This window comes from Cetorhinus maximus, chromosome 33 (assembly GCF_964194155.1).
Source record: "Cetorhinus maximus chromosome 33, sCetMax3.hap1.1, whole genome shotgun sequence".
NCBI classification, from domain to species: Eukaryota; Metazoa; Chordata; class Chondrichthyes; order Lamniformes; family Cetorhinidae; genus Cetorhinus; species Cetorhinus maximus.
This window is the reverse complement of record NC_135911.1, coordinates 12,544,580-12,570,079: the sequence shown is the minus strand read 5'-3', so window position 1 is coordinate 12,570,079 and position 25,500 is coordinate 12,544,580. Positions and strand designations below refer to the sequence as shown.

The 25,500-nt window shown below is 50.3% G+C and overlaps 1 protein-coding gene across 1 annotated transcript; it reads right to left on the bottom strand.

Moving 5' to 3' along the window:
- Positions 1 to 4,161: 4,161 nt before the first annotated feature.
- Positions 4,162 to 9,364, bottom strand: LOC144671568 (protein BTG3-like). The gene is made up of 4 exons (XM_078533522.1): positions 9,192 to 9,364; positions 6,502 to 6,639; positions 5,638 to 5,845; positions 4,162 to 4,499 (listed from the first exon to the last, which is right to left on the bottom strand). The coding sequence occupies exons 1-4, from the start codon at positions 9,362 to 9,364 to the stop codon at positions 4,296 to 4,298; spliced, it is 723 nt and encodes a 240-aa protein (XP_078389648.1). The 3' UTR covers positions 4,162 to 4,295.
- Between the last annotated feature and the right edge of the window lie 16,136 nt (positions 9,365 to 25,500).

The following is a 25,500-nucleotide window of genomic DNA, read 5'->3' as shown; positions in this document are numbered from 1 at the left end:
GAGGGAGTGGGGGGGGACGAGAGGGAGTTGGGGTGAAGAGAGGGAGTGGGGGGGAAGAGAGGGAGTGGGGGGAAGAGAGGGAGTGGGAGGAAGAGACGGAGTGGGGGTAAGAGAGGGAGTGGGGGTAAGAGAGGGCGTGGGGGGGGAAGAGAGGGAGTGGGGGGGAAGGGAGGGAGTGGGGGGGAAGGGAGAGAGTGGGGGGGAAGAGAGGGAGTGGGGGGGAAGAGAGGGAGTGAGGGGGGGAAAGAGGGAGTGGGGGGTGAAGAGAGGGAGTGGGGGGGAAGAGAGGGAGTGGGGGGGGGAAAGAGGGAGTTGGGGGGAAGAGAGGGAGTGGGGGTAAGAGAGGGCGTGGGGGGGGAAGAGAGGGAGTGGGGGGGAAGGGAGGGAGTGGGGGGGAAGGGAGAGAGTGGGGGGGAAGAGAGGGAGTGGGGGGGAAGAGAGGGAGTGAGGGGGGGAAAGAGGGAGTGGGGGGTGAAGAGAGGGAGTGGGGGGGAAGAGAGGGAGTGGGGGGGGGGAAAGAGGGAGTTGGGGGGAAGAGAGGGAGTGGGGGTAAGAGAGGGAGTGGGGGGGGAAGAGAGGGAGTGGGGGGGAAGTGAGGGAGTGGGTTGGAAGGGAGGGAGTGGGGGGATGAGAGGGAGTGGGGGGAAGAGAGGGAGTGGGGGGGAAGAGAGGGAGTGGGGGGGTGAAGAGAGGGAGTGGGGGAAGAGGGGGAGTAGGGGGGAAGAGAGGGAGTGGGGGGGAAGAGGGGGATTGGGGTGAAGAGCGGGAGTGGGGGGGAAGAGAAGGAGTGGGGGGAAGAGAGTGAGTGGGGGGGAGAGAGGGAGTGGGGGGGAAGAGGGGGAGTGGAGACTCTCTGTAATGACCATATTGAGATGTCTGTAATATTGATTCCATTGAAATACCTCATGACCTTTTTGGAAAAGTGGAATATGATTGGCCATCACAAAACATGCATTTTGAAATGCCCCCTCAGTACTGACCCTCCGACAGCACGGAGCCCCCTCAGTACTGACCCTCCGACAGCGCGGAGCCCCCTCAGTACTGACCCTCCGACAGCGCGGAGCCCCCTCAGTGTCGACCCTCCGACAGCGCGGAGCCCCCTCAGTACTGACCCTCCGACAGCGCAGAGCCCCCTCAGTACTGACCCTCCGACAGCGCGGAGCCCCCTCAGTACTGACCCTCCGACAGCGCGGAGCCCCCTCAGTGTCGACCCTCCGACAGCGTGTAGCCCCCTCAGTACTGACCCTCCGACAGCGCGGAGCCCCCTCAGTACTGACCCTCCGACAGCGCGGAGCCCCCTCAGTACTGACCCTCCGACAGCGCGGAGCCCCCTCAGTGTCGACCCTCCGACAATGCCGAGCCCCCCCAGTGTCGACCCTCCGACAGCGCGGAGCCCCCTCAGTGTCGACCCTCCGACAGAGCGGAGCCCCCTCACTGTCGACCCTCCGACAGCGCGGAGCCCCCTCAGTGTCGACCCTCCGACAGCGCGGAGCCCCCTCAGTGTCGACCCTCCGACAGCGCGGAGCCCCCTCAGTGTCGACCCTCCGACAGAGCGGAGCCCCCTCACTGTCGACCCTCCGACAGCGCGGAGCCCCCTCAGTGTCGACCCTCCGACAGCGCGGAGCCCCCTCAGTGTCGACCCTCCGACAGCGCGGAACCCCCTCAGTACTGACCCTCCGACAGCGCGGAGCCCGCTCAGTACTGAACCTCCGACAGGAGAATGTGTTAATAGCAGAACGAGGGTTTGCAGTCGGTGAAAGAACAACATGGAAGAAGTGACAGATGATCCTTTGGGGTGGGGCGAGGGGACAATGGAAGCAAGAAGGATAGCAAGTGGGGTAAAAAAGGGGATAAATCAATGAATAAAAATGAGCTAAAACAATAAAAGCACTTTCATGACTGGAAGTTGTTGAAGTCCATGTTAAGTCTGCTGTTTCTCCAGTTTGCTGTTCTGCTTTGGTGGCTCGGGTCAATTCTTCCACAAGTCCTCCAACCCTGGAATTGGGGAGAAATTGGTGCCTTCTCTCCACCCAGAAACTGAACTGGAATAGCATATAAACACTGTGGCTACAAGAGCAGGCCAGGGGCTGGGAATCCTGCGGTGAGTAACTCACCTCCTGACTCCTCAAAGCCTGTCCACCATCTTCAAGGCACAAGTCAGGAGTCTCTGATGGAATATTCCCCACTTGCCCTGGATGAGTGCAGCTCCCACAACACTCAAGAAGCTCAACACAATCCAGGACAAAGCAGCCCTGCTTGATTGGCACCCCATCCACAAATGTTCACATTCTCCACCACCGACGCACTGTAGCAGCAGTGTGTGTACCATCTACAAGATGTACTGGAGAAACTCACCAAGGCTCCTTAGACAGCACCTTCCAAACCCACCACCACTACCATCTAGAAGGACAAGGACAGCAGATAGTTGGGAACACCACCACCTGGAAGTTCCCCTCTAAGCCACTCACCGTCCTGACTTGCAAATCCATCGGCCGTTCCTTCACTGTCGCTGGGTTAAAATCCTGGAGCTCCCTCCCTGACAGCGCTGTGGGTGTTCCTACACCACATGGACTGCAGCAGTTCAAGGAGGCAGCTCATCACCACCTTCTAAAGGGGCAATTAGGGATGGGCAATAAATGCTGGCCCGGCCAATGACGCCCACATGAATGAATTAAAAAATCCCACTCCCTCCCCCACCCTAACGAGTGACCAGTTTGTTCCATGAAAGTCCCAAAGTGCCTCAGCTGATGAACACATGAAGTTGTCCAAAAGGAGGAAATCAGTATTCCAATCTTTACAGAAACTCACACCACCCTGGGAATGTTGTTTGAACAAAGTGGTTTAATTTATTTTACACAAAAGAAAAAAGAAATTTAATGAGACATTCAGAATAAGCCATTTAACTCGCGCTTAACTGACGGTCAATAAATACTGAGTTTTATAAAAGTTTCTCCCATTCACCAGTTGGGGAGCAGTAACACTGTGTTGGTCCGCTGTGATTTCTCTCCAATATCTGTAAAGACTTGGAGAGACATGAACTGGGTGAGGGTCTGGGTAAGGGGCTTCCACTCACCCCACTGGGGAGCTTGTGTCCCTGGGTTACTGGGGTGGAAACACAAGTCACTGTTTGAGTGTGGGAATGGGCAATGGCAGCAGGACAGCAGACCAGGGGTTCACTGTGTTAACACACTGCGGCCTTTGGTATGAATCAACACAGCAAGCTGATTCAGGAGGCCATTCAGAGATAGGGACCCTTCCCCTAACCTGGGAGAAAGATACAGGAACACTATTCCCACATTAAGGAAGAAGAGCTAAAAAATCCCAGGGATCCAGAGTTGTTCCTCAACACCTCATCCTCAGGAAACAATTCCCCAAATCCCTTTTAAACAATTTTTGGATTTAAAAAATTTAAATTGCCCAATGTATATTGCACAGAAAACACACTCTTTTGAGTGCTAGAGTTTGTCCTAATGTCTTCAGCAATCCATTCGCCAGGCACCTTCTGGAGCCTCACTCAGTGGATGTTGATGGGCTATTTGGCTATGATAAGCATCACAGCTAAGTTTCTTACCCAAGAGAGGCTCTGAGATTTCAACAGGAGCGAATGGAGAGTGATCAGCAGCAGGAAATAAAATAAAAGTGCAAAAACATTAAATATTCCACAAGCCAGATAGATGATAATTTAACAAATACATATTAACAGAGACTCTGGGGTATTTCACACACTCCCCCTGTAAACATGATAAATAACAATCACCTGTCAGGCAATGTGGACACACCTCATATTTTCAAAGATACCTGAGTTTTTAGTACAGATTAATAATACAGAGACGGCTTCAATTATATATAAAGTATACACAGACCCACAGGAGCAGCAGTGTAAACCCACAAACACACATAGGCAGTGTGGGCCTTACACACACACGTGAGTAGTGAATGTTATATACAGCAACATTTCTCTCTGACTCATTCACACTCACACACCTCGCTCACACACACACTGCGCTCACACACACACACACACCGCGCTCACACACACACACACACACACCGCGCTCACACACACACCTCGCTCACAGTCACACACACACACACACACACACACACCGCGCTCACACACACACCACGCTCACAGACACACACACTCCGCGCTCACACACACACCGCGCTCACACACACACAGCTCAGCCACTTGCAAACATGCCCATGGGTGTTAGAATGGAGCAGTTAAGCACAGGGTTGGCACAGCTCAGTGTGAGCGAGGTATCCGATCCCTCTGCTAGCCAGGACCTTCATCACTTGTGCCTTTTGCCGATCTTCGAGCAGTGGGCCTGCACCTGAGGCAGGAGGAAGCCTGGGGGAGGTTGCAGGGCCTTGTCCAGTCCGGGTATCAAGTAGTAGCTGATGAGGGGGACGGGTTGGTAGAATGTGGCATACTGCACCGGCTTGTGAGGGTACAGAGGCCACGCAGCAGTGCACTGGGAGAAACTTCCAGAAACCTAAGGGATAAAATTATTGAATCAATTAAACATGACAAATCAAACACACAAGCTCCATTTAATCCCCAGCCCCGTCTCCACAGGCCATGTGCAAGGACTTGCATTTCTCTAGCGCCTTTCCCCACCTCAGGACGTCCCAAAGTGTTTCACAGCCAATGAAGTAATTTATTTGAAGTGTGGTCACTGTTGTAAATAGAGGAAATGTGGGCAGCCAACAATTGCACAGCCAGTTCCCACAGATAGAAAGAGAGACAGACTGTGTTCGGGAGGGAGTGAGTGAGTTTAGGGAGGGAATTCCAGAGTTTAGGGCCCCCAGGCAGCTGAAGACATGGCCGTCAATGGCAGAGCGATGGGAAGCGGGGATGGTCAAGAGGCCAGAATTGGAGGAGCGCAGAGATCTCAGAGGGTTGTAGGGGCTGGAAGAGGTTACAGAGATAGGGAGGGTTGTAGGGGCTGGAGGAGATTACGGAGATAGGGAGGGTTGTAGGGGCTGGAGGAGGTTACAGAGATAGGGTTGTAGGGGCTGGAGGAGGTTACAGAGATAGGGAGGGTTGTAGGGGCTGGAAAAGGTAAAAGAGATAGGGTTGTAGGGGCTGGAGGAGATTACGGAGATAGGGCGGGTTGGGGCTGGAGGAGGTTATGGTGATAGGGAGGGTTGTAGTGGCTGGAGGAGGTTACAGAGATAGGGTTGTAGGGGCTGCAGGAGATTATGGAGATAGGGAGGGTTGGGGCTGGAGGAGGTTATGGTGATAGGGAGGGTTGTAGGGGCTGGAGGAGGTTACAGAGATAGGGTTGTAGGGGCTGGTGGAGGTTACAGAGATAGGGTTGTAGGGGCTGGAGGAGGTTACGGAGATAGGGAGGGTTCCAGGGGTTTATAGAAATAGGGAGGGGTGAGGAAGGATTTGAAATAAGGATGAGATTTTTTTTTAAAAACGGAGGTGTTGCTGGACCAGGAGCCAGTGTAGGTCAGTGAGCGACAGGATAGTGATGGGTGAACGGGACTCAATGTGAGTTGGGTCTGGGGTCAGTTGAGTTTTTGATGAGTTTCCAGGGGTAGAAGGTGGGAGATCGGCCCGGAGAGTATTGGAACCATTCACTCCGACCCCTCCCAGCACTGGGTGCTCAATGTTCTCTTTACCTTGCCAGTAGCTTCAGCTGTTTTTGCTGCAGTTTCCTTCACTGTTTGACCTTTGGCATGTTCCCCTTCATCTGACGAAGTCTCCGAGTGGCAGTCAGGTGTGCTGCACTCCGAGGACGCGCTGCCTTGCTCAGAGTCTAACGATGCCGCCCTCCTGGAGTCTTGTCCAAACTGAGCGACAGTGAAAGGCAGACTCCCATCACTACACCTGCAGGAATTTCAAATGAAGATTTAGTGGGAATCGGGTCAGGCAGCAACACGCGAGACACAGCCACTAACAACCTGGTATAAACAACAAACACCCACACAAACTGGCAGAACACAGCCTAGGGAAGGTTTACCGTACAGAGAAGGAGAGACAGAGAGCACAGCAGTGAGAGAGAGAGACAGACAGACACAATTCCCCCTTTGGAAGTTCCTGTTGAATCTGCATCCACCCCCCTTTCAGGCAGCGCCTTCCAGATCACAACAACTCACTGTGTAAAAAAAATTCTCATCTCCCCCTCTGGTTCCGATTCCCTTCAATCTGTGTCCCTCTGGTTACCGACCCTCCTGCCACTGGAAACACTTTCTCCTTATTGACTCTATCCAAACCCCCTCATGATTTTGAACATCTCGATTCAATCTCCCCCTTAACCTTCTCTGCTCTAAGGAGAACAATCCCAGCTTCCCCAGTCTCTCCACATGAACTGAAGTCCCTCTTCCCTGGCGCCATTCGAGTAAATCTCCCCCTCACCCTCCCCAAGGCCTCGCCTTCCCTCCTAAAGTGTGAGGCAGTCGGAATCGGACACAATTCTCCAGATGAGCTCCTTGTGTTTGTCTCTGTGGTGACTGTGTTGCTAAACCATCCAGGTGAAGACTTACCTGCAGCACACCTCCTGGGGATCAATCCACAACGTAATCTCTTTGGGCAGTCTCAACTGGTTATATTCCAGATCACAGTCTTGACAAGCGAGCAACAAGGATGGGTCTGCTTTATGTTTCCTGTTTATCCGAATGCATCTACCAGGGAGAGAAAAAATATACTGAAGGATCCCAGAGGACAGACATTAGACCATCCAGAACCCTACTGGCCCTTTTCCCAAGTTGTACCAAGTCCTGTTCAGCCTTCACCCCGTCACTCACTGACATACATTAGGTCCCAGTCCAACAACGCCTCCATTTTAAAACTTTCATCCTTGTTTTCAAAACTGTCCCCACAACACTCCCTATCTCTGTAACTTCCTCCAGTCCCTACAACCCTCCCTATCTCTGTAACCTCCTCCAGTCCCTACAACCCTCCCTATCTCTGTAACCTCCTCCAGTCCCTACAACCCTCCCTATCTCTGTAACCTCCTCCAGTCCCTACAACCCTCCCTATCTCTGTAACCTCCTCCAGTCCCTACAACCCTCCCTATCTCTGTAACCTCCCCCAGCCCCTACAACCCTCCCTATCTCTGTAACCTCCTCCAGTCCCTACAACACTCCCTATCTCTGTAACCTCCTCCAGTCCCTACAACCCTCCCTATCTCTGTAACCTCCTCCAGTCCCTACAACCCTCCCTATCCCTGTAACCTCCTCCAGTCCCTACAACCCTCCCTATCCCTGTAACCTCCTCCAGTCCCTACAACCCTCCCTATCCCTGTAACCTCCTCCAGTCCCTACAACCCTCCCTATCTCTGTAACCTCCTCCAGCCCCTACAACCCTCCCTATCTCTGTAACCTCCTCCAGCCCCTACAACCCTCCCTATCTCTGTAACCTCCTCTAGCCCCTAAAACCCTCCTTATCTCTGTAACCTCCGCCAGCTTCTATAACCCTCCCTATCTCTGTAACCTCCTCCAGCCTCTACAACCCTCCCTACCTCTGTAACCTCCTCCAGCCTCTACAACCCTCCCTATCTCTGTAACCTCCTCCAGCCTCTACAACCCTCCCTACCTCTGTAACCACCTCCAGCCCCTAAAACCCTCCCTATCTCTGGAACCTCCTCCAGACCGACAACCCTCCAAAATCTCTGCCTTCCTCCAATTGCAGCCCCTTGAGCATCCCCTGATTTCCATCGCTCCACCATTGGTGGCCGTGCCTTCATCTGCCTGGGGCCCTAAACTCTGGAATTCCCTCCCGAGACCTCTCCACCTCCATCTCCCTTCCTTTAAGATGCCCCTAAAATTTCATTGTCTCAGCTTTAAAGGGGCTTTAAGCGGTTCAGCTGCTCATCCAAATTTAAAACTGAGCAGCGGCGCCCCCAGGTGGGAAAAGGCCGGTATTGCAGGGACAACTTCGAGCAACTTTCAAAACAAAGACAATCAATGAACTCTCTCCCCCATCCCCACCGCCTTTCCGATCCCCCTTTTCTCCAATAATTTATATAGATTTTTCTTTTCCCACCTATTTCCATTATTTTTAAATGTATTTCCATCAATTGTTTTATCTCTTACCTTCTAGCCTATTTCGATCCCTTCCCCCCCCACCCCACCCCCACTAGGGCTACCTGGTATCTTGCTCGTCCTGCTTTCTACCCTTAATGTCCCCATTTGCACATCCCTTAGATAATATCACCACCGTCACCACCTCTTTGCCCTTTAGTCTATGACATCTTTTGGCTATCTCCACCTCATCACTGGCCCTCTATCCAGCTGTACCTGTCCCACCCCCTCTTAAACCTCCTTATATTTCACCTCTTTTCTATTTTTCCTTAGTTCTGTTGAAGAATCATACGGACTCGAAACGTTAACTGTTTTCCTCTCCGCAGATGCTGCCAGACCTGCTGAGTTATTCCAGGTATTTTTGTTTTTGTTTTGGATTTCCAGCATCTGCAGTTTTTTGTTTTTTTTCAAAACAAAGACTTGCATTTCTCTGGCGCCTTCACCACCCCAGGATGTCCCAAAACCTTTCACAGCCAATGAAATACTTATTCAAAAGTATGTTCACTGTGTAATGTCGGAGACGTGGCGGCCAATTTGTGCACAGCAAGCTCCCACAAACATTAAGGTGATAATGACCCAGATCATCTGTTTTTTTAGTGATGTTGGTTGAGGGGTAAATATTGGCCCCAGGACCTTCCCCCTGCTCCTCTTCCAAATAGTGGCCGTGGGATCGTTTACACCCACCAAGGAGGCAGACGGGAACTTTGGTTTAAAGTTTCACCTGAAGGCCAGCATCTCCTTTGGCACCGACCCTCTGACAGCGCGGCGCCCCCTCGGCACTGGCACTGTGGAGTGTCGGCCTGGATTATGGGGCTGAAGTCTCTGGGGTGGAGACTCAATCCCAGGACTTGTTCCATCTGCTCTCGCAAGTGGATGGACAATGTCCCTCAGCGCAATGCAAGAAATAGTGAGGAGGGTCCTCCCTGGTGTGCTGTCCAATATTTTATGCTCTTTCAGGGGGAAGCTGGATAAAAACATGGGGGGGCGGGGGGCAAGGAATAGAAGGATATGGTGATGGGGTGAGATGAACAGGGGGTGGGAGGAGGCTCGTGTGGAGCAGAAACACTGGCACGGAGCAGATGGGCTGAATGGCCCATTTCTGTGCTGTAATATTCTAGCCATTGTACTGGGCGGCTCTGCTGTTTGCTTACCTGTATGCTTGTCCTTTGCTGGGATTGGCTGGGTACCAGTGATTCTGGTATTTTCGGTACAGTATCGCAGTGAGCTTCTCCCCAAACTCCTCGATCTTTTCCTGATGTAGCCTGCTGCGATTCCTGACCATGCTGACCAGGAAGGACACTCCGGCTCCGATCTCCTCCTTCATCGTCTCCTGGTGTATCTGCGGGGGGAAGGTGGGGGTGTTTAGAGATTAACCTGTTCAGAGTGTGTTACAGTCGGGGATGTTGGAGTTGGGTGAGGGAGGGGGGTGGGGAGAAGGGTGATGGAATATAGAGATCATGGTCTGGCTGCTGGAATGACCCCTTTGTGTCAACAACATCCCACCCCCACCACCAGCAACTCTTTTACCTGCCCCCCCCACAATAGTGCTGGCTGGCGAGCTATTTGACTGTGGTAGGCATTGCTGACAAGACCCTTCTGGAACACGCACCTGGATACAGACAGACTGTTTCCTCTTGTGTGTGGGGGAGACCAGAACTAGGGACCATCGATATAAGATCATCACCGATAAACCCAATGGGGAATTCAGGAGAAACCACTTTACCCAGAGAGTGGGGAGAATGTGGAACTCGCTCCCACAGGGAGTGGTGGAGGTGAATAGTATCGATGTGTTTTAGGGGGAAGCTGGATAAACACATGAGGGAGAAAGGAATGGAAGGATAGGGTGATGGGGTGAGATGGAGAGAGGGGGGTGGGTGGGAGGAGGTTCGTGTGGAGCAGAAACACCGGCACGGAGCAGATGGGCCGAATGGCCTACTGTATATCCGGTGAAGAACTCACATTTCTGTAACGCCTTTAACCGCTGCAAGATATCCCAAAGAGCCTCACAGCCAAATGACTCCCTTCCATTTATGAAGTGGGGGTCACCATCGTAATGGGGGGAAAAGCAAAAGCCAATTTGCGCACAGCAAGATCCCACAAAGGACAATGCGATAGTGACCCAGATCCGATTTTTATTTGACAGCGATATTCATTGGGGTGGGAGGGGGGTGGGTGAATATTAGCCCCACAACATTAAAACGGAAAACGTTATAAAGGTAAATGGGAGGACGTGGAGACAGGGACAAGGAGCCAGTCCTTACTCCAGATGTTGTTCATAGTCACACAGCAGGAGAAGGACATCCCTCTCTCGGACAGAACACTTTGCATTCAATGTCCGAGCGTAAAACAGTAAAAGTGAGAGTCAATCTCACATCCAAATTGCACTGAAGTCTGCCATCCTTCAGATTGTTAAAACTGTCCTCAGGTGAAACAGCTGATTTTTGTAAACATGTTGTTTTGTTTCTAACTGCGGTGGATTCAGAGACACAAGCTCCATGGAAGCCCTGTCGGCCCAGCAAAGTGAGTCAGTGTCTCAGTCCGTCGCACACTTACTTCTGACTCACAGGGTTGTGGGCACCAGCCCCCCCAGTACAAAGACCAGGAGCTCACAATCCAGACTGACATTCGGCCAAGGGAGGCGTCGCGGGGAGATCCCACCGCCACTATTTGGAAGAAGAGCAGGGGGTGGGGTGGTGGTGGGGGGTGGGGGGAGTTCTCCCCGTGGTCCTGGGGCCAATATTTATCCCTTAAACAACATCACTAAAAAAAAAACCCAGATGATCTGATCATTATCACATTGCTGTTTGTGGGATCTTGCTGTGCGTAAATTGTCTGCGGTTCCTACATTACAACAGTGAGCTCACACACAAAAAAAAGGTCCTTCGTTGGCTGTGAAAGGCTTTGGGACGTCCTGAGGTGGGGAAAAGCGCTACTTTCCCTGAGTAACTCTGGTGCCACTGTCCAGGAAGGTGTCCATATCAAACATCCTCCCCCAGTGTCCATTACAGGCCCCACAGAAACCGCAACTACCCTCAGTCTTCAGGTCACACGGGGGCATTTTTGTTTTTCCAATTGCAGGGCGGAGCTAACACTTCCTGAGGGGCCGAGTAACAGAAAACCAAATCTCTCCTGTTCCTCCCTGGGAGAAAATAACTCCAAAAACTACAGCATCAAATAGAAGGAATTTAATAAACACACTCTCTCTCACACATACACTCTCTCACACACACACATAGCCTCTCCCACACACTCTCTCTCACACACATACACACTCTCTCACACGTACACACTCTCTCTCTCACACACACACACGCTCTCTCTCTCACACACACATACTCTCTCTCACACGTACACACGCTCTCTCCCTCACACACACTCTCTCTCTCACACACACACGCTCTCTCACACACATACACTCTCACACACACACGCTCCCTCTCTCACACACATCTCTCTCTCACACACACACGCTCTCTCTCACACACACATCTCTCTCTCACACACACACATCTCTCTCTCACACACACACATACTCTCTCTCTCACACACATCTCTCTCTCACACACACACGCTCTCTCTCTCTCTCACACACATTCTCTCTCACACACACACACGCTCTCTCTCTCTCACACACACATACTCTCTCACACACATCTCTCTCACACACACACACGCTCTCTCTCTCTCTCACACACACACTCTCCTGGACTCAAAAATTGGGATTCCCCAAACACACACCAATATCTAACTTTCATTTCGAACTCTTCAGACCCGCGCCCCCATCCCCCGACCCCCACCCACCAGAGCTGGCAGCAACCCATCCACCCTGAGTGATCCCGAATGAACCAATCAATCACTCTTACAAACTACAAGCAGCACAGTTATAAACTTCAAAACTGGAAACCAAATCCACGTGTTCACCTAAGGGACCATCTCAAAAACATCACCTTTTCTAAAAAAAAAGTGGGGAGGTGCTGAACCATGAACTGTGCCTTAACGAAACCCACTCCCCCACTGAGAAAGTATATCATTCCTCTAACGCGGCCATCAATTCTGCTTATGTCCCCCAACCTCCTCTCCTGGAGACAGTGCCGATTGTTCGATGGTCCCTAAAATCAACCCTTGGCGGCAGAGACAGAGAGTTTGTATTCAGCGTTGGGACACAGCACATTAAACTGACCCGCTGGCTCGAAACGTTAACTCTTGATCTCTCTCTCTCGCCAGAGATGTGCTCAGACTTGTTGGGTTTTCCCAGCTATTTTCTGTTTTTGTTTCGTGTGCAGCTCAAAGTTCAGTTCGGAAGAAAAAGTGATTGTGGCACCTTCCATCAACAGGCACAACTTTAAAAAGCTCACCAACTAACTCTGAAAAAAGATATTTTCTCCCGCAAAATGGTTTAAAAAAAAAGAGACTTACAGATGTAAGTAACCAGGTTACTTACCATTTGATAGCCAATTGCAAACCAACACTTCTCTGGCAGGAAAAAGTTTAAGGCCAACTTCTGAAAAACTTTTCTAAACTTTTTTCCTGTTGTTTTGTTCACTAATATATGTCTACATATATATATTATATATATTTAAATCTCTACTCACCAGAGATGCTTTCGCCTCCTCGATTCACGTCCAGACTTGTGGCTGCAAAATGTGTGAGAGATTTTATCAAACTGCTCTCACTCATTCCCAGAAATTTACATCAAGAAGATGATTCAAACTGTGTCCCCAGCCAACGAGAGGACGTCCCTTCCGACACACATCAATGACCATACAAGGCAGGGGTTGACGTCAGCCGCGCCCCGCCCACTTCTTAAAGGCGCCTTCGCCACTGTTAAGCAGCAAGAATAAGTGAAAGGGGGACATGCATTTATCTAGCGCCGCTCACCGCCTCAGGGCGTCCCATCGCGCTTTATGGCCCCAAACAATGAAGTGCTTTAATTTCTGAACTCTGCTCACTGTTGTAATGCAGGGAAGCCGGTAGCCAATTTGCACACAGCAAGATCCTTCATCAATCTGAGGATAACCCAGGTCATCAGTTTCTTTTTAGTGGTTTTGGTTCCAGGACATGGGGAGAACCCCCACCCCACTCTTCTTAAATATAGTACCCATGGGATCTTTTACACCCACCTGAGACGGCAGACGGGGCCCAGCTTTAATGTCTCATCTGAAAGACGGCACCTCAGGCAGTGCAGCACCCCCTCAGTACTGACCCTCCGACAGTGCAGCACCCCCTCAGTACTGACCCTCCGACAGTGCAGCACCCCCTCAGTACTGACCCTCCGACAGTGCAGCACCCCCTCAGTCCTGACCCTCTGACGGTGCAGCACTCCCTCAGTACTGACCCTCCGACAATGCAGCACCCCCTCAGTACTGACCCTCCGACAGTGCAGCACCCCCTCAGTACTGACCCTCTGACGGTACAGCACTCCGTCATACATTGACACACCCTCGGTTCTGGCAGTGGAGTGTTGGCTTTGATTTTTGTACTCAAGGCTCTGGGGTGGGACTTTAAACCTACAATCATCTGATTCAGAGATGAGATGTTAGCTGCAGATCCACAGCTAGCACACTTCAGCCTATATAAAGCCCACACCTGGACTCACTGTGAGATGATCTGGGCTCCACACCTTAGGAAGGATATACTGACCTCGGAGGGAGCGCAGTGTTGATTTACCAGAATGAGACCGGGACTCCAAGGGTTAAATTACAAGGAGAGATTAAACACAAACTCAGCTTGTATCCCCTGGAATTTAGAGGGTTAAGGGGGGCTGGATTTGATCAAAGTTTTGAGATATTAAGGGGATCAGAGCGGGGTCGATAGAGAGAAACTATTTCTCCTGGTTGGGGGGAGTCTGGGACTCAGGGGCAGAGTCTAAAAATGAGAGGCCGACCTTTCAGGAGTGAAATTAGGAAACATTCCTACACACAAAGGGTGGGGGAAGTTTGGAATTCTCTTCCACAAATGATGCTGGATCAAATTGTTAATTATGAACCTGACACTGATAGGTTTTTGCGAAGAAAAGATATTAAGGGATGTGGGTCAAAGGCAGTTTATAAGGAGTTAGGTCACATATCAGCTATGATCTCATTGAATGGCGGAGCAGGCTTGAGGGGCTGAATGGCCTCCTCCTGTTCTGACAGTTGCTAAGGAGGGATTCAGGGCTTAGCTGTCAATAGGAAACCTGAAGGCCTGGATCCAAAGGGAACAGGGGGAGGAGTCGGTGTGTGTGTTGGGGGGCTGAGGGAAATCTGAGCTGTGGGGGTGTATGGGCGGCTTTAGTTAATGAGGGGAACTTTGAGAAACAGGGCTTTTCCCTCTCCAGGACTCGGAATCTCCTGCAACCCTGGACTAGGAAGTGAAATTGGGAATTGACTGTGCTGCCTGGCCTAGTCAATAACTGAGGGTGAACTGGAATCTCTCACAGTCACCAACCATCAGAGTTCTCTGAGTTTTGTTTCTTCCTACTCTCTTCTCGAATTTATTCAACAACATCCAGGCTTAGGCTGACCTGTGTTAAGTAACATTCGTGTCACACAAGTGCCAGGCAACCACCATCTCCAACAAGAGAGAGACTCTAACCATCTTCCCTTGACATTCAATGGCATGACCGTCATTGAATCCCCCACGATCAGCATCCCGGGGGTTACCATTGACCAGAAACTGAACTGGACTAGCCATATAAATACTGTGGCCACAAGAGCAGGTCAGAGGCTGGGAATCCTGTGATGAGTAACTCCTCTCCTGATTCCCCAAAGCCTGTCCATCATCTACAAGGCACAAGTCAGGTGTGTGATGGAATACTCCCCACTTGCCTGGATGAGTGCAGCTCCCATTACACTCAAGAATTGAGCTTCCAGGACAAAGCAGCCCGGCTTGATTGGCACCCCATCCACAAACATTCACTCCCTCCACCACCGACGCACAGTAGCAGCAGTGTGTGTACCATCTACAAGATGCACTGCGGGAATTCATCCTTCGACAGCACCTTCCAAACCCACGACCACTACCATCTAGAAGGCCTAGGGAGGCAGACACATGGGAACACCACCACCTGGAAGTTCCCCTCCAAGCCACTCACCATCCCGACATGGAAATAAGTCGGGCGTTCCTTCACTGTCACTGGGTTAAAATCCTGGAACTCCCTCCCTAACAGCACTGTGGGTGTACCTGCACCACATGGGCTGCAGCGGTTCAAGACGGGAGCTCACCACCACCTTCTCAAGGGGCAATTAAGGATGGGCCATAAACGCTGACTTTGTCGGTGAGACTCACATCTCAAGGACAGATAAAGTTTGTCTGAGGAAACAGCAGATGCTAACTTATTTACAATCCAGGGTCACTGTCTAGATTCTCACGGCTACCTTGGGCCCAATGTGTTGAGAACATTCATTCAAACAGACATGAATTACACATCCTAAACCTCCAAGAGAAGTGACACAGCAAAGTTGGCTAAACCGTACCCTGACTAGTTAAAAAATCCATCCTGGGATGAACAACCTACGCCATCTGATTATTGTTCACATCGAAACTACCAGATATTTATAAAGAAAAAAGCTTAATCATAGCGTCAGCTGTGGCAGTGAGTAGCACTCCCGCCTCTGGATCAGAAACTTGTTGTGGGTTCAAATCTCACGCCAGACAGATGAGCAGAAAACTCTTGGCAATACTCCCCTGTGTCAGTACTGAGGGAGTGCTGCACTGTTGGAGGGTGAGTACTGAGGGAGTGCCGCACTGTCGGAGGGTCAGTACTGAGGGAGTGCCGCACTGTCGGAGGGTCAGTACTGAGGGAGTGCCGCACTGTCAGAGGGTCAGTACAGAGGGAGTGCCGCACTGTCGGAGGGTCAGTACTGAGGGAGTGTCGCACTGTCGGAGGGTCAGTACTGAGGGAGTGCTGCACTGTTGGAGGGTCGGTACTGAGGGAGTGCTGCACTGTCGGAGGGCCTGTACCAAGGAAACGCTGCCTTGTCAGATTTGTCATCTTTCAGATGAGACATTAAACCCCCGTCAGCCCTCTCAGGTGGGTGTAAAACATCCCATGGCCTCTATTTGGAAGAAGAGCAGGGGGGAGTTCTCCTGGTTTCCTGGGGCCAATATTTACACCTCCAACAACATCAGTAAAAAAGCAGATGCTCTGGGGCCATAATCACATTGCTGTTTGTGGGATCTTGCTGTGTGCTGCTGTGTTTCTTATAACAGTGAGCTCACTGCAAAAGAAATCCTTCATTGGCTGTGAAATGCTCCGGGATGTCCTGAGGTGGGGGAAAGGCGCTAGAGAAATGCAAGTCCTTTGTTTACCATGAGTTTAGGTTAATCTTAATCCTACATATGCATGTGTACACAACCAAGGGTATCTTACACAAAGGCACAGTGTTAGTGAGGAGGCTCCCTCTCTCTTCAATTCCACCTCATCCCCACACTCTCTGCCATTGCCTTATCTTGACACCATGGGCAGAGCCTGTATTGTACATTTAAAGGAATTTATTGATGTCAGCCTGGTCACTGGTTTCATTTTGTGGAAAACCTGGGGTTTGATCCCAAGGGGAACAGAATTAAATCTCGCTCCGTTACTCCTGGATAAGAGAAGGCACTTTGTACAGTGACATAGACAGGATTTGTTGACACAGGATTTCATATATGCGGCACAGAAACGGGCCATTCAGCCCATCTGCTCCGTGCTGGTGTTTCTGCTCCACACGAGCCTCATCCCGCCCCCCCACTCCATCTCACCCCCATCGCCATATCCTTCTATTCCTTTCTCCCTCATGTGTTTATCCAGCTTCCCCCTTAAACACATCGACACTATTCACTTCGACCACTCCTTGAGGGAGCGAGTTCCACATTCCCCCCCACTCTCTGGGTAAAGACGTTTCTCCGGAATTCCCCATTGGATTTATTAGTGACGATCTTATATGGATGACCCCTAGTTCTGGTCTCCCCTCCCACCAGAGGAAACACTCCCTCTGTATCCACTCCATCGAAACCTTTCTGAATTTTAAATACCTCGATGAGGTCACCCCCCTCAGCCTTCTCTTTTCTAGAGAACAAAGACCCAGCCCGTCCATCCTGTCCTCATATAAACTCATGTGAGTTTACCCTCACATTTCTGGGATCATCATTGTAAATCTTCCCTCTCCAGTATCTCGATGTCCTTTCTGTAATATGGTGACCAGAACTGCTCGCGGTAATCTCAGTGCTGTGCAACCAAGTTTTGATGCAGGCTTAATGTCACTTCCCTACTTTTCAATTCTATCCCTCCAGAAATAATCCCTAGTTTTTGGTTTGATTTTTGCCTTGCCTTGCTAACCTGCGGGGGAAACTTCCTCTGTGTGGTCTTATTTGCACTCTGAAGGTGTTGGGGGAAACCTGCGCACGCAGTTAAATAACTCCCCGTGATTCAGGCTCGAGTGTATAGTCCAAATGCAAGGTTATTACTCAGGCATCAATCGTATAGTGACGATTACAGTTATCGATTCAGACAGCCTGGTTTATTGTAGGCTGGAGCTGATCCGACAAGGTGTCTGTAGATGTTGGACTCCCGACTGTCCTGTGACTTCTGAGCTTAAGGGAGCTGTTCCCTGGTATATTGTCTACCTTTTCCGTGTGAGTTATATTACACGGTACCCAGGATGTACGTTGAACTGAGTTGCTTCTCATCCACCCTCCAGAGTTGACATCACCGCTGTCTTGAGGATTTAACTGTTTAAGAAGTGAACACTAGAAAGGGAACAGACCGACCGAGACAACCTCAAATCATTAAATGTTACTGGGTGGGGTCGCTCCCGATATTCTGGCCAACTCCCAGTATTCGCACCAGATTTGGGGGCACATCCAACGTGTCTCCTGGCAGAAACAGAACGTGCTAGAAAAACTCAGGAGGTTTGTCAGTGCCCTGCGCAGAGAAAAGACAGAGTTAACATTTTAAGTCCGTATGGCTCTTCTCCAGAGCTGAAGAGATGTAGAAATGTGATGGTCAAAGGAAAGAACTGTGGATGCTGGAAATCCAAAACAAAAACAGGAATACCTGGAGAAAGTTTTTCCAGGTAATTGTGTTTTTGTTTTGGGTTTTTTTAATACTGTTTAAGAGAGTGGGGGCTGGGTGGAACAAAATAGAAGGACAGAGATAGGTGAGAGATCAGGTGAGATTTGACAAAGATGTGTTGGACACAAGAGAAATGGAGTGCTAATGATTGTGTTAAAGACGAAAGCAGGTGTTAATAATGGCATGAGGTCAGACATCAGTAGGTGTTAATAGCAGAACAATGGGTCAGTGCCTCTCTGAAAGCAAAACATGGGAACAAATTGCAGACTGGCACTTGGTGGGGTTAGAGGGCGGGGGAAGGTGGGGTGGGAAAAAACCTCCTGACAGCTTCTCCTCCCATTGTTCTGGCCAATAACTGATGTTGGCAAAATTCAAACTCTGGTAATCACATTGAGATGTGATTAAATATTGGACCCGAGAGAATTCTAACAGTTGGTTAAAGAATTGGTTTCCATACATGGTTGACAGTCCCAGGTGAATGAATATTTAGCCAGAATCTGTTACAATCAGAGTCCAGTTATATTAAGAAACAATGACTGCATTTGTATAGCATTTCTAACATAGTAAAACAACCACAAAGCGTTTCACAGGAGCCTAAAAGAGACAGATTTTGACATCGAGCTGCAAAAGGAGATATTAGGACTGAGCATCACCAGTCAAAGACGTACATTTTCATAAAAGATGAGAGAAAGAGAGAAAGGGGCGGAGAGGTTTAGGGAGGGAATTCCAGAGCTCAGGGCCGCAGGCAGCTGAAGGCACGGCCGCCAATGGTGGAGCGATGGGAATCGGGGGATGGTCAAGAGGCCGGAATTGGAGAAGGGCAGAGATCTCGGAGTGTTGTAGGGGCTTGAGGAGGTTACAGAAATAGGGAGGGTTGTAGGGGCGGAGGAGGTTACAGATATAGGGAGGGTTATAGGGGCTGGAGGAGGTTACAGAGATAGGGAGGGTTGTAGGGGCTGGAGGAGGTTACAGAGATAGGGAGGGATGTAGGGGCTGGAGGAGGTTACAGAGATGCGGAGTGTTGTAGGGGTTGGAGGAGGTTGCAGATATAGGGAGTGTTGTAGGGGCGGAGGAGGTTACAGAGATAGGGAGGGTTATGGGGCTGGAGGAGGTTACAGAGATAGGTAGGGTTGTAGGGGCTGGAGGAGGTTACAGAGATAGGGAGGGTTGTTGGGGCGGAGGAGGTTACAGAGATAGGGAGGGTTATAGGGGCTGGAGGAGGTTACAGAGATAGGGAGGGTTGTAGGGGCTGGAGGAGGTTACAGAGATAGGGAGGGTTGTTGGGGCGGAGGAGGTTACAGAGATAGGGAGGGTTATAGGGGCTGGAGGAGGTTACAGAGATAGGGAGGGTTGTAGGGGCTGGAGGAGGTTACAGAGATAGGGAGGGTTGCAGGGGCTGGAGGAGGTTACAGAGATACGGAGTGTTGTAGGGGCTGGAGGAGGTTACAGATATAGGGAGTGTTGTAGGGGCGGAGGAGGTTACAGAGATAGGGAGGGTGATAGGGGCTGGAGGAGGTTACAGAGATAGGTAGGGTTGTAGGGGCTTGAGGAGGTTACAGAGATAGGGAGGGTTGTAGGGGTTGGAGGAGGTAACAGAGATAGGGAGGGTTGTAGGGGCTGGAGGAGGTTACAGAGATAGGGAGGGTTGTAGGGACTGGAGGAGGTTACAGAGATAGGGAGGGTTGTAGGGGCTGGAGGAGGTTACAGAGATACGGAGTGTTGTAGGGGCTGGAGGAGGTTACATATATAGGGAGTGTTGTAGGGGCGGAGGAGGTTACAGAGATAGGGAGGGTTGTAGGGGCTGGAGGAGGTTACAGAGATAGGTAGGGTTGTAGGTGCTGAAGGACATTACAAAGATATGGAGGGTTGTAGGGGTGGCGGAGGTTACAGAGATAGGGAGGGTTTTAGGGGCTTGAGAAGGTTACAGAGATAGGGAGTGTTGTAGGGGTGGAGGAGGTTACAGAGATAGGGAGGGTTGTAGGGGTTGGAGGAGGTAACAGAGATAGGGAGGATTGTAGGGGCTTGAGGAGGTTACAGAGATACCGAAGGTTGTAGGGACTGGAGGAGGTTACAGAGATAGGGAGGGTTGTAGGGGCTGGAGGTGCTAACAGAGATAGGGATGGTTGTAGGGTCTGGAGGAGGTTACAGAGATAGGGAGGGTTGTAGGATTCGGAGTTTGTTAGAGATAGAGAGGGTTGTAGGGCCTGGAGGATGTTACAGAGTTGGGAGGGATGTAATGGTCGGTAGTTGTTACAGAGATAGGGAGGGTTGTAGGGACTGGAGGAGGTTACAGAGATAGGGAGGGTTGTAGGGGATGGAGGAGGTTACAGAGATAGGGAGAGTTGTAGGGTCTGGAGGTGTTTACAGAGATAGGGAGGGCTGTAGGAGTTGGAGGTTGTTACAGATATAGGGAGGGTTGTAAGGACTGGAGGAGGTTACAGAGTTGGGATGGTCGTAGGGTTCGGAGGTTGTTACAGAGATAGGGAGGGTTGTAGGGACTGGTGGAGGTTACAGAGATAGTGAGGGTTGTAGGGACTGGAGGAGTTTACTGAGATAGGGAGAGTTGTAGGGACTGGAGGAGGTTACAGAGATAGGGAGTGTTGTAGGTGATGGAGGATGTTACAGAGATAGGGAGGGTTGTCGGGAATGAAGGAGATTATAGAGATAGCGAGGGTTGCAGGGACTGGAGGAGGTTACAGAGTTGGGAGGGTTGTAGGGGTCAGAGGTTGTTACAGAGATAGGGAGAGTTGTATGGACTGGAGGAGGTTACAGAGATAGGGAGTGTTGTAGACGCTGGAGAAGGTTACAGGGATAGGGAGGGTTGTAGGTGCGGCAGACATTACAGAGATAGGGTGGGTCGTAGGGGTGGAGGAGGTTACAGAGATAGGCAGGTTTGTAGGAGCTGGTGGAGGTTACAGAGATAGGGAGTGTTGTAGCGACTGGAGCAGGTTACAAAGATAGGGAGGGTTGTAGGGGCGGCGGAGGTTACAGAGATAGGGAGGGTTGTAGTGGCTGGAGAAGGTTACAGAGATAGGGAGGGTTGTAGGGGAGGTGGAGTTTACAGAGATAGGGAGGGTTGTAGGGACTGGAGGAGGTTACAGAGATTGGGAGGGTTGTAGGTGCTGGAGGAGGCAACAGAGATAGGGAGGGTTGCAGGGGCTGGAGGAGGTTACAGAGATAGGGAGCGTTGTAGAGACTGGAGGAGGTTACAGAGCTGGGAGGGTTGTAGGGGTCGGAGGTTGATACAGAGATATGGAGGGTTGTAGGGACTGGAGGAGCTTACAGAGATAGGGATGGTTGTAGGTGCTGGAGGAGGTTACAGAGATAGGGAGGGTTGCTTGGGCTGGATGAGGTTACAGAGATACGTGGCGTTGTAGTTACTGGAGGAGGTTCCAGAAATAGGGAGGGTTCATGGGGCTTGAGGAGGTTACAGAGATAGGGAGTGTTGTAGGGTCTGGAGGAGTTTACAGAGATGGGGAGGGTTGTAGGGTTCAGAGGTTGTTATAGTGATAGGGAGGGTTGTAGTGACTGGAGGAGGTTACAGAGTTGGGAGAGTTGTAGGGGTCGGAGGTTGGTACAGAGATAGGGAGGCTTGTAGGGACTGGTGGAGGTTACAGAGATAGGGACGGTTGTTGGGACTGGAGGAGGTTATAGAGATAACCTGTTTCATTTTCTGGAAAACCTGGGGTTTGATCCCAAGGGGAACAGAATTAAAACTAGCTCCGTTACCCCTCCAACAACATCAGTAAAAAAGCAGATGGTCTGGGGCCATAATCACATTGCTGTTTGTGGGATCTTGCTGTGTGCTTCTGTGTTTCTTATAACAGTGAGCTCACTGCAAAAGAAATCCTTCATTGGCTGTGAAATGCTTCGGGATGTCCTGAGGTGGGGGAAAGGCGCTAGAGAAATGCAAGTCCTTTGTTTACCATGAGTTTAGGTTAATCTTAATCCTACATATGCATGTATACACAACCAAGGGTATCTTACACAAAGGCACAGTGTTAGTGAGGAGGCTCCCTCTCTCTTCAATTCCACCTCATCCCCACACTCTCTGCCATTGCCTTATCTTGACACCATGGGCAGAGCCTGTATTGTACATTTAAAGGAATTTATTGATGTCAGCCTGGTCACTGGTTTCATTTTGTGGAAAACCTGGGGTTTGATCCCAAGGGGAACAGAATTAAAACTAGCTCCGTTACTCCTGGATAAGAGAAGGCACTTTGTACAGTGACATAGACAGGATTTGATGACACAGGATTTCATATATGCGGCACAGAAACGGGCCATTCAGCCCATCTGATCCGTGCTGGTGTTTCTGCTCCACACGAGCCTCCTCCCATCTCACCCCATCTCACCCCATCGCCATATCCTTCTATTCCTTTCTCCCTCATGTGTTTATCCAGCTTCCCCCTTAACTATTCACTTCCACCACTCCCTGTGGGAGCGAGTTCCACATTCCCCCCACTCTCTGGGTAAAGACGTTTCTCCGGAATTCCCCATTGGATTTATTAGTGACGATCTTATATGGATGACCCCTAGTTCTGGTCTCCCCTCCCACCAGAGGAAACACTCCCTCTGTATCCACTCCATCAAAACCTTTCTGAATTTTAAATACCTCGATGAGGTCACCCCCCTCAGCCTTCTCTTTTCTAGAGAACAAAGACCCAGCCCGTCCATCCTGTCCTCATATAAACTCATGTGAGTTTACCCTCACATTTCTGGGATCACCATTGTAAATCTTCCCTCTCCAGTATCTCGATGTCCTTTCTGTAATATGGTGACCAGAACTGCTCGTGGTAATCTCAGTGCTTTGCAACCAAGTTTTGATGCAGGCTTAATGTCACTTCCCTACTTTTCAATTCTATCCCTCCAGAAATAATCCCTAGTTTTTGGTTTGATTTTTGCCTTGCCTTGCTAACCTGCGGGGGCAACTTCCTCTGTGTGGTCTTATTTGCACTCTGAAGGTGTTGGGGGAAACCTGCGCACGCAGTTAAATAACTCCCCGTGATTCAGGCTCGAGTGTATAGTCCAAATGCAAGGTTATTACTCAGGCATCAATCGTATAGTGACGATTACAGTTATCGATTCAGACAGCCTGGTTTATTGTAGGCTGGAGCTGATCCGACAAGGTGTCTGTAGATGTTGGACTCCCGACTGTCCTGTGACTTCTGAGCTTAAGGGAGCTGTTCCCTGGTATATTGTCTACCTTTTCCGTGTGAGTTATATTACACGGTACCCAGGATGTACGTTGAACTGAGTTGCTTCTCATCCACCCTCCAGAGTTGACATCACCGCTGTCTTGAGGATTTAACTGTTTAAGAAGTGAACACTAGAAAGGGAACAGACCGACCGAGACAACCTCAAATCATTAAATGTTACTGGGTGGGGGGCGCTCCCGATATTCTGGCCAACTCCCAGTATTCGCACCAGATTTGGGGGCACATCCAACGTGTCTCCTGGCAGAAACAGAACGTGCTAGAAAAACTCAGGAGGTTTGTCAGTGCCCTGCGCAGAGAAAAGACAGAGTTAACATTTTAAGTCCGTATGGCTCTTCTCCAGAGCTGAAGAGATGTAGAAATGTGATGGTCAAAGGAAAGAACTGTGGATGCTGGAAATCCAAAACAAAAACAGGAATACCTGGAGAAAGTTTTTCCAGGTATTTGTTTTTGTTTTAGAAATGTGTTGGGTTTTTGTTGGGTTCTGCCGAAGGGTCATGAAGACTCGAAACGTTGACTGATTTCTTCTGCACCGATGCTGCCTGACCTGCCTAGTTTTTCCAGGTAATTGTGTTTTTGTTTTGGGTTTTTTTAATACTGTTTAAGAGAGTGGGGGCTGGGTGGAACAAATTAGAAGGACAGAGATAGGTGAAAACTCAGGTGAGATTTGACAAAGATGTGTTGGACACAAGAGAAATGGAGTGCTAATGATTGTGTTAAAGACGAAAGCAGGTGTTAATAATGGCATGAGGTCAGACATCAGTAGGTGTTAATAGCAGAACAAGGGGTCAGTGCCTCTCTGAAAGCAAAACATGGGAACAAATTGCAGACTGGCACTTGGTGGGGGTGGAGGGTGGGGGAAGGGGGGAAAAAATACCTCCTGACAGTTTCTCCTCCCATTGTTCTGGCCAATAACTGATGTTGGCAAAATTCAAACTCTGGAAATCACATTGAGATGTGATTAAATATTGGACCCGAGAGAATTCTAACAGTTGGTTAAAGAATTGGTTTCCATACATGGTTGACAGTCCCAGGTGAATGAATATTTAGCCAGAATCTGTTACAATCAGAGTCCAGTTATATTAAGAAACAATGACTGCATTTGTATAGCATTTCTAACATAGTAAAACATCCACAAAGCGTTTCACAGGAGCCTAAATGAGACAGATTTTGACATCGAGCTGCAAAAGGAGATATTAGGACTGAACATCAAGAGTCAAAGACATACATTTTCATAAAAGTTGAGAGAAAGAGAGAAAGGGGCGGAGTGGTTTAGGGAGGGAATTCCAGAGCTCAGGGCCGCAGGCAGCTGAAGGCACGGCCGCCAATGGTGGAGCGATGGGAATCGGGGGATGGTCAAGAGGCCGGAATTGGAGAAGCGCAGAGATCTCGGAGTGTTGTAGGGGCTGGAGGAGGTTACAGAGATAGGGAGTGTTGTAGGGGCTGGAGGAGGTTACATAGATAAGGAGTGTTGTAGGGGCTGGAGGAGGTTACAGAGAGAGGGAGTGTTGTAGGGGCTGGAGGAGTTTACAGAGATAAGGAGTGTTGTAGGTGCTGGAGGAGGTTACAGCGATAGGGAGGGTTGTAGGGGTGGCGGAGGTTACAGAGATAGGGAGGGTTGTAGGGGCGGCGGAGGTTACAGAGATAGGGAGGGTTGTAGGGGCTGAAGAAGGTTACAGAGATAGGGTGGGTTATAGGGGCTGGAGGAGGTTACAGAGATAGGGAAGGTTGTAGGGGCTGGAGGAGGTTACAGAGATAGGGAGGGTTGTAGGGGCTGGAGGAGGTTACAGAGATAGGGAAGGTTGTACGTGCTGGAGGAGGTTACAGAGATAGGGAGGGTTGTAGGGGCTGGAGGAGGTTACAGAGATAGGGTGGGTTATAGGGGCTGGAGGAGGTTACAGAGATAGGGAAGGTTGTAGGGGCTGGAGGAGGTTACAGAGATAGGGAGGGTTGTAGGGGCGGCGGAGGTTACAGAGATAGGGAGGATTGTAGGGGCTGGAGAAGGTTACAGAGATTGGAGTGTTGTAGGGGCGGAGGAGGTTACAGAGATCGGGAGGATTGTAGGGTTTGGAGGAGGTAACAGAGATAGGGAGCGTTGTAGGGGCTGGATGAGGTTACAGAGATAGGGAGGGTTGCAGGGACTGGAGGTGGTTACAGAGATAGGGAGGGTTGTAGGGGCTGGAGGTGTTTACAGGGATAGGGAGTGTTGTA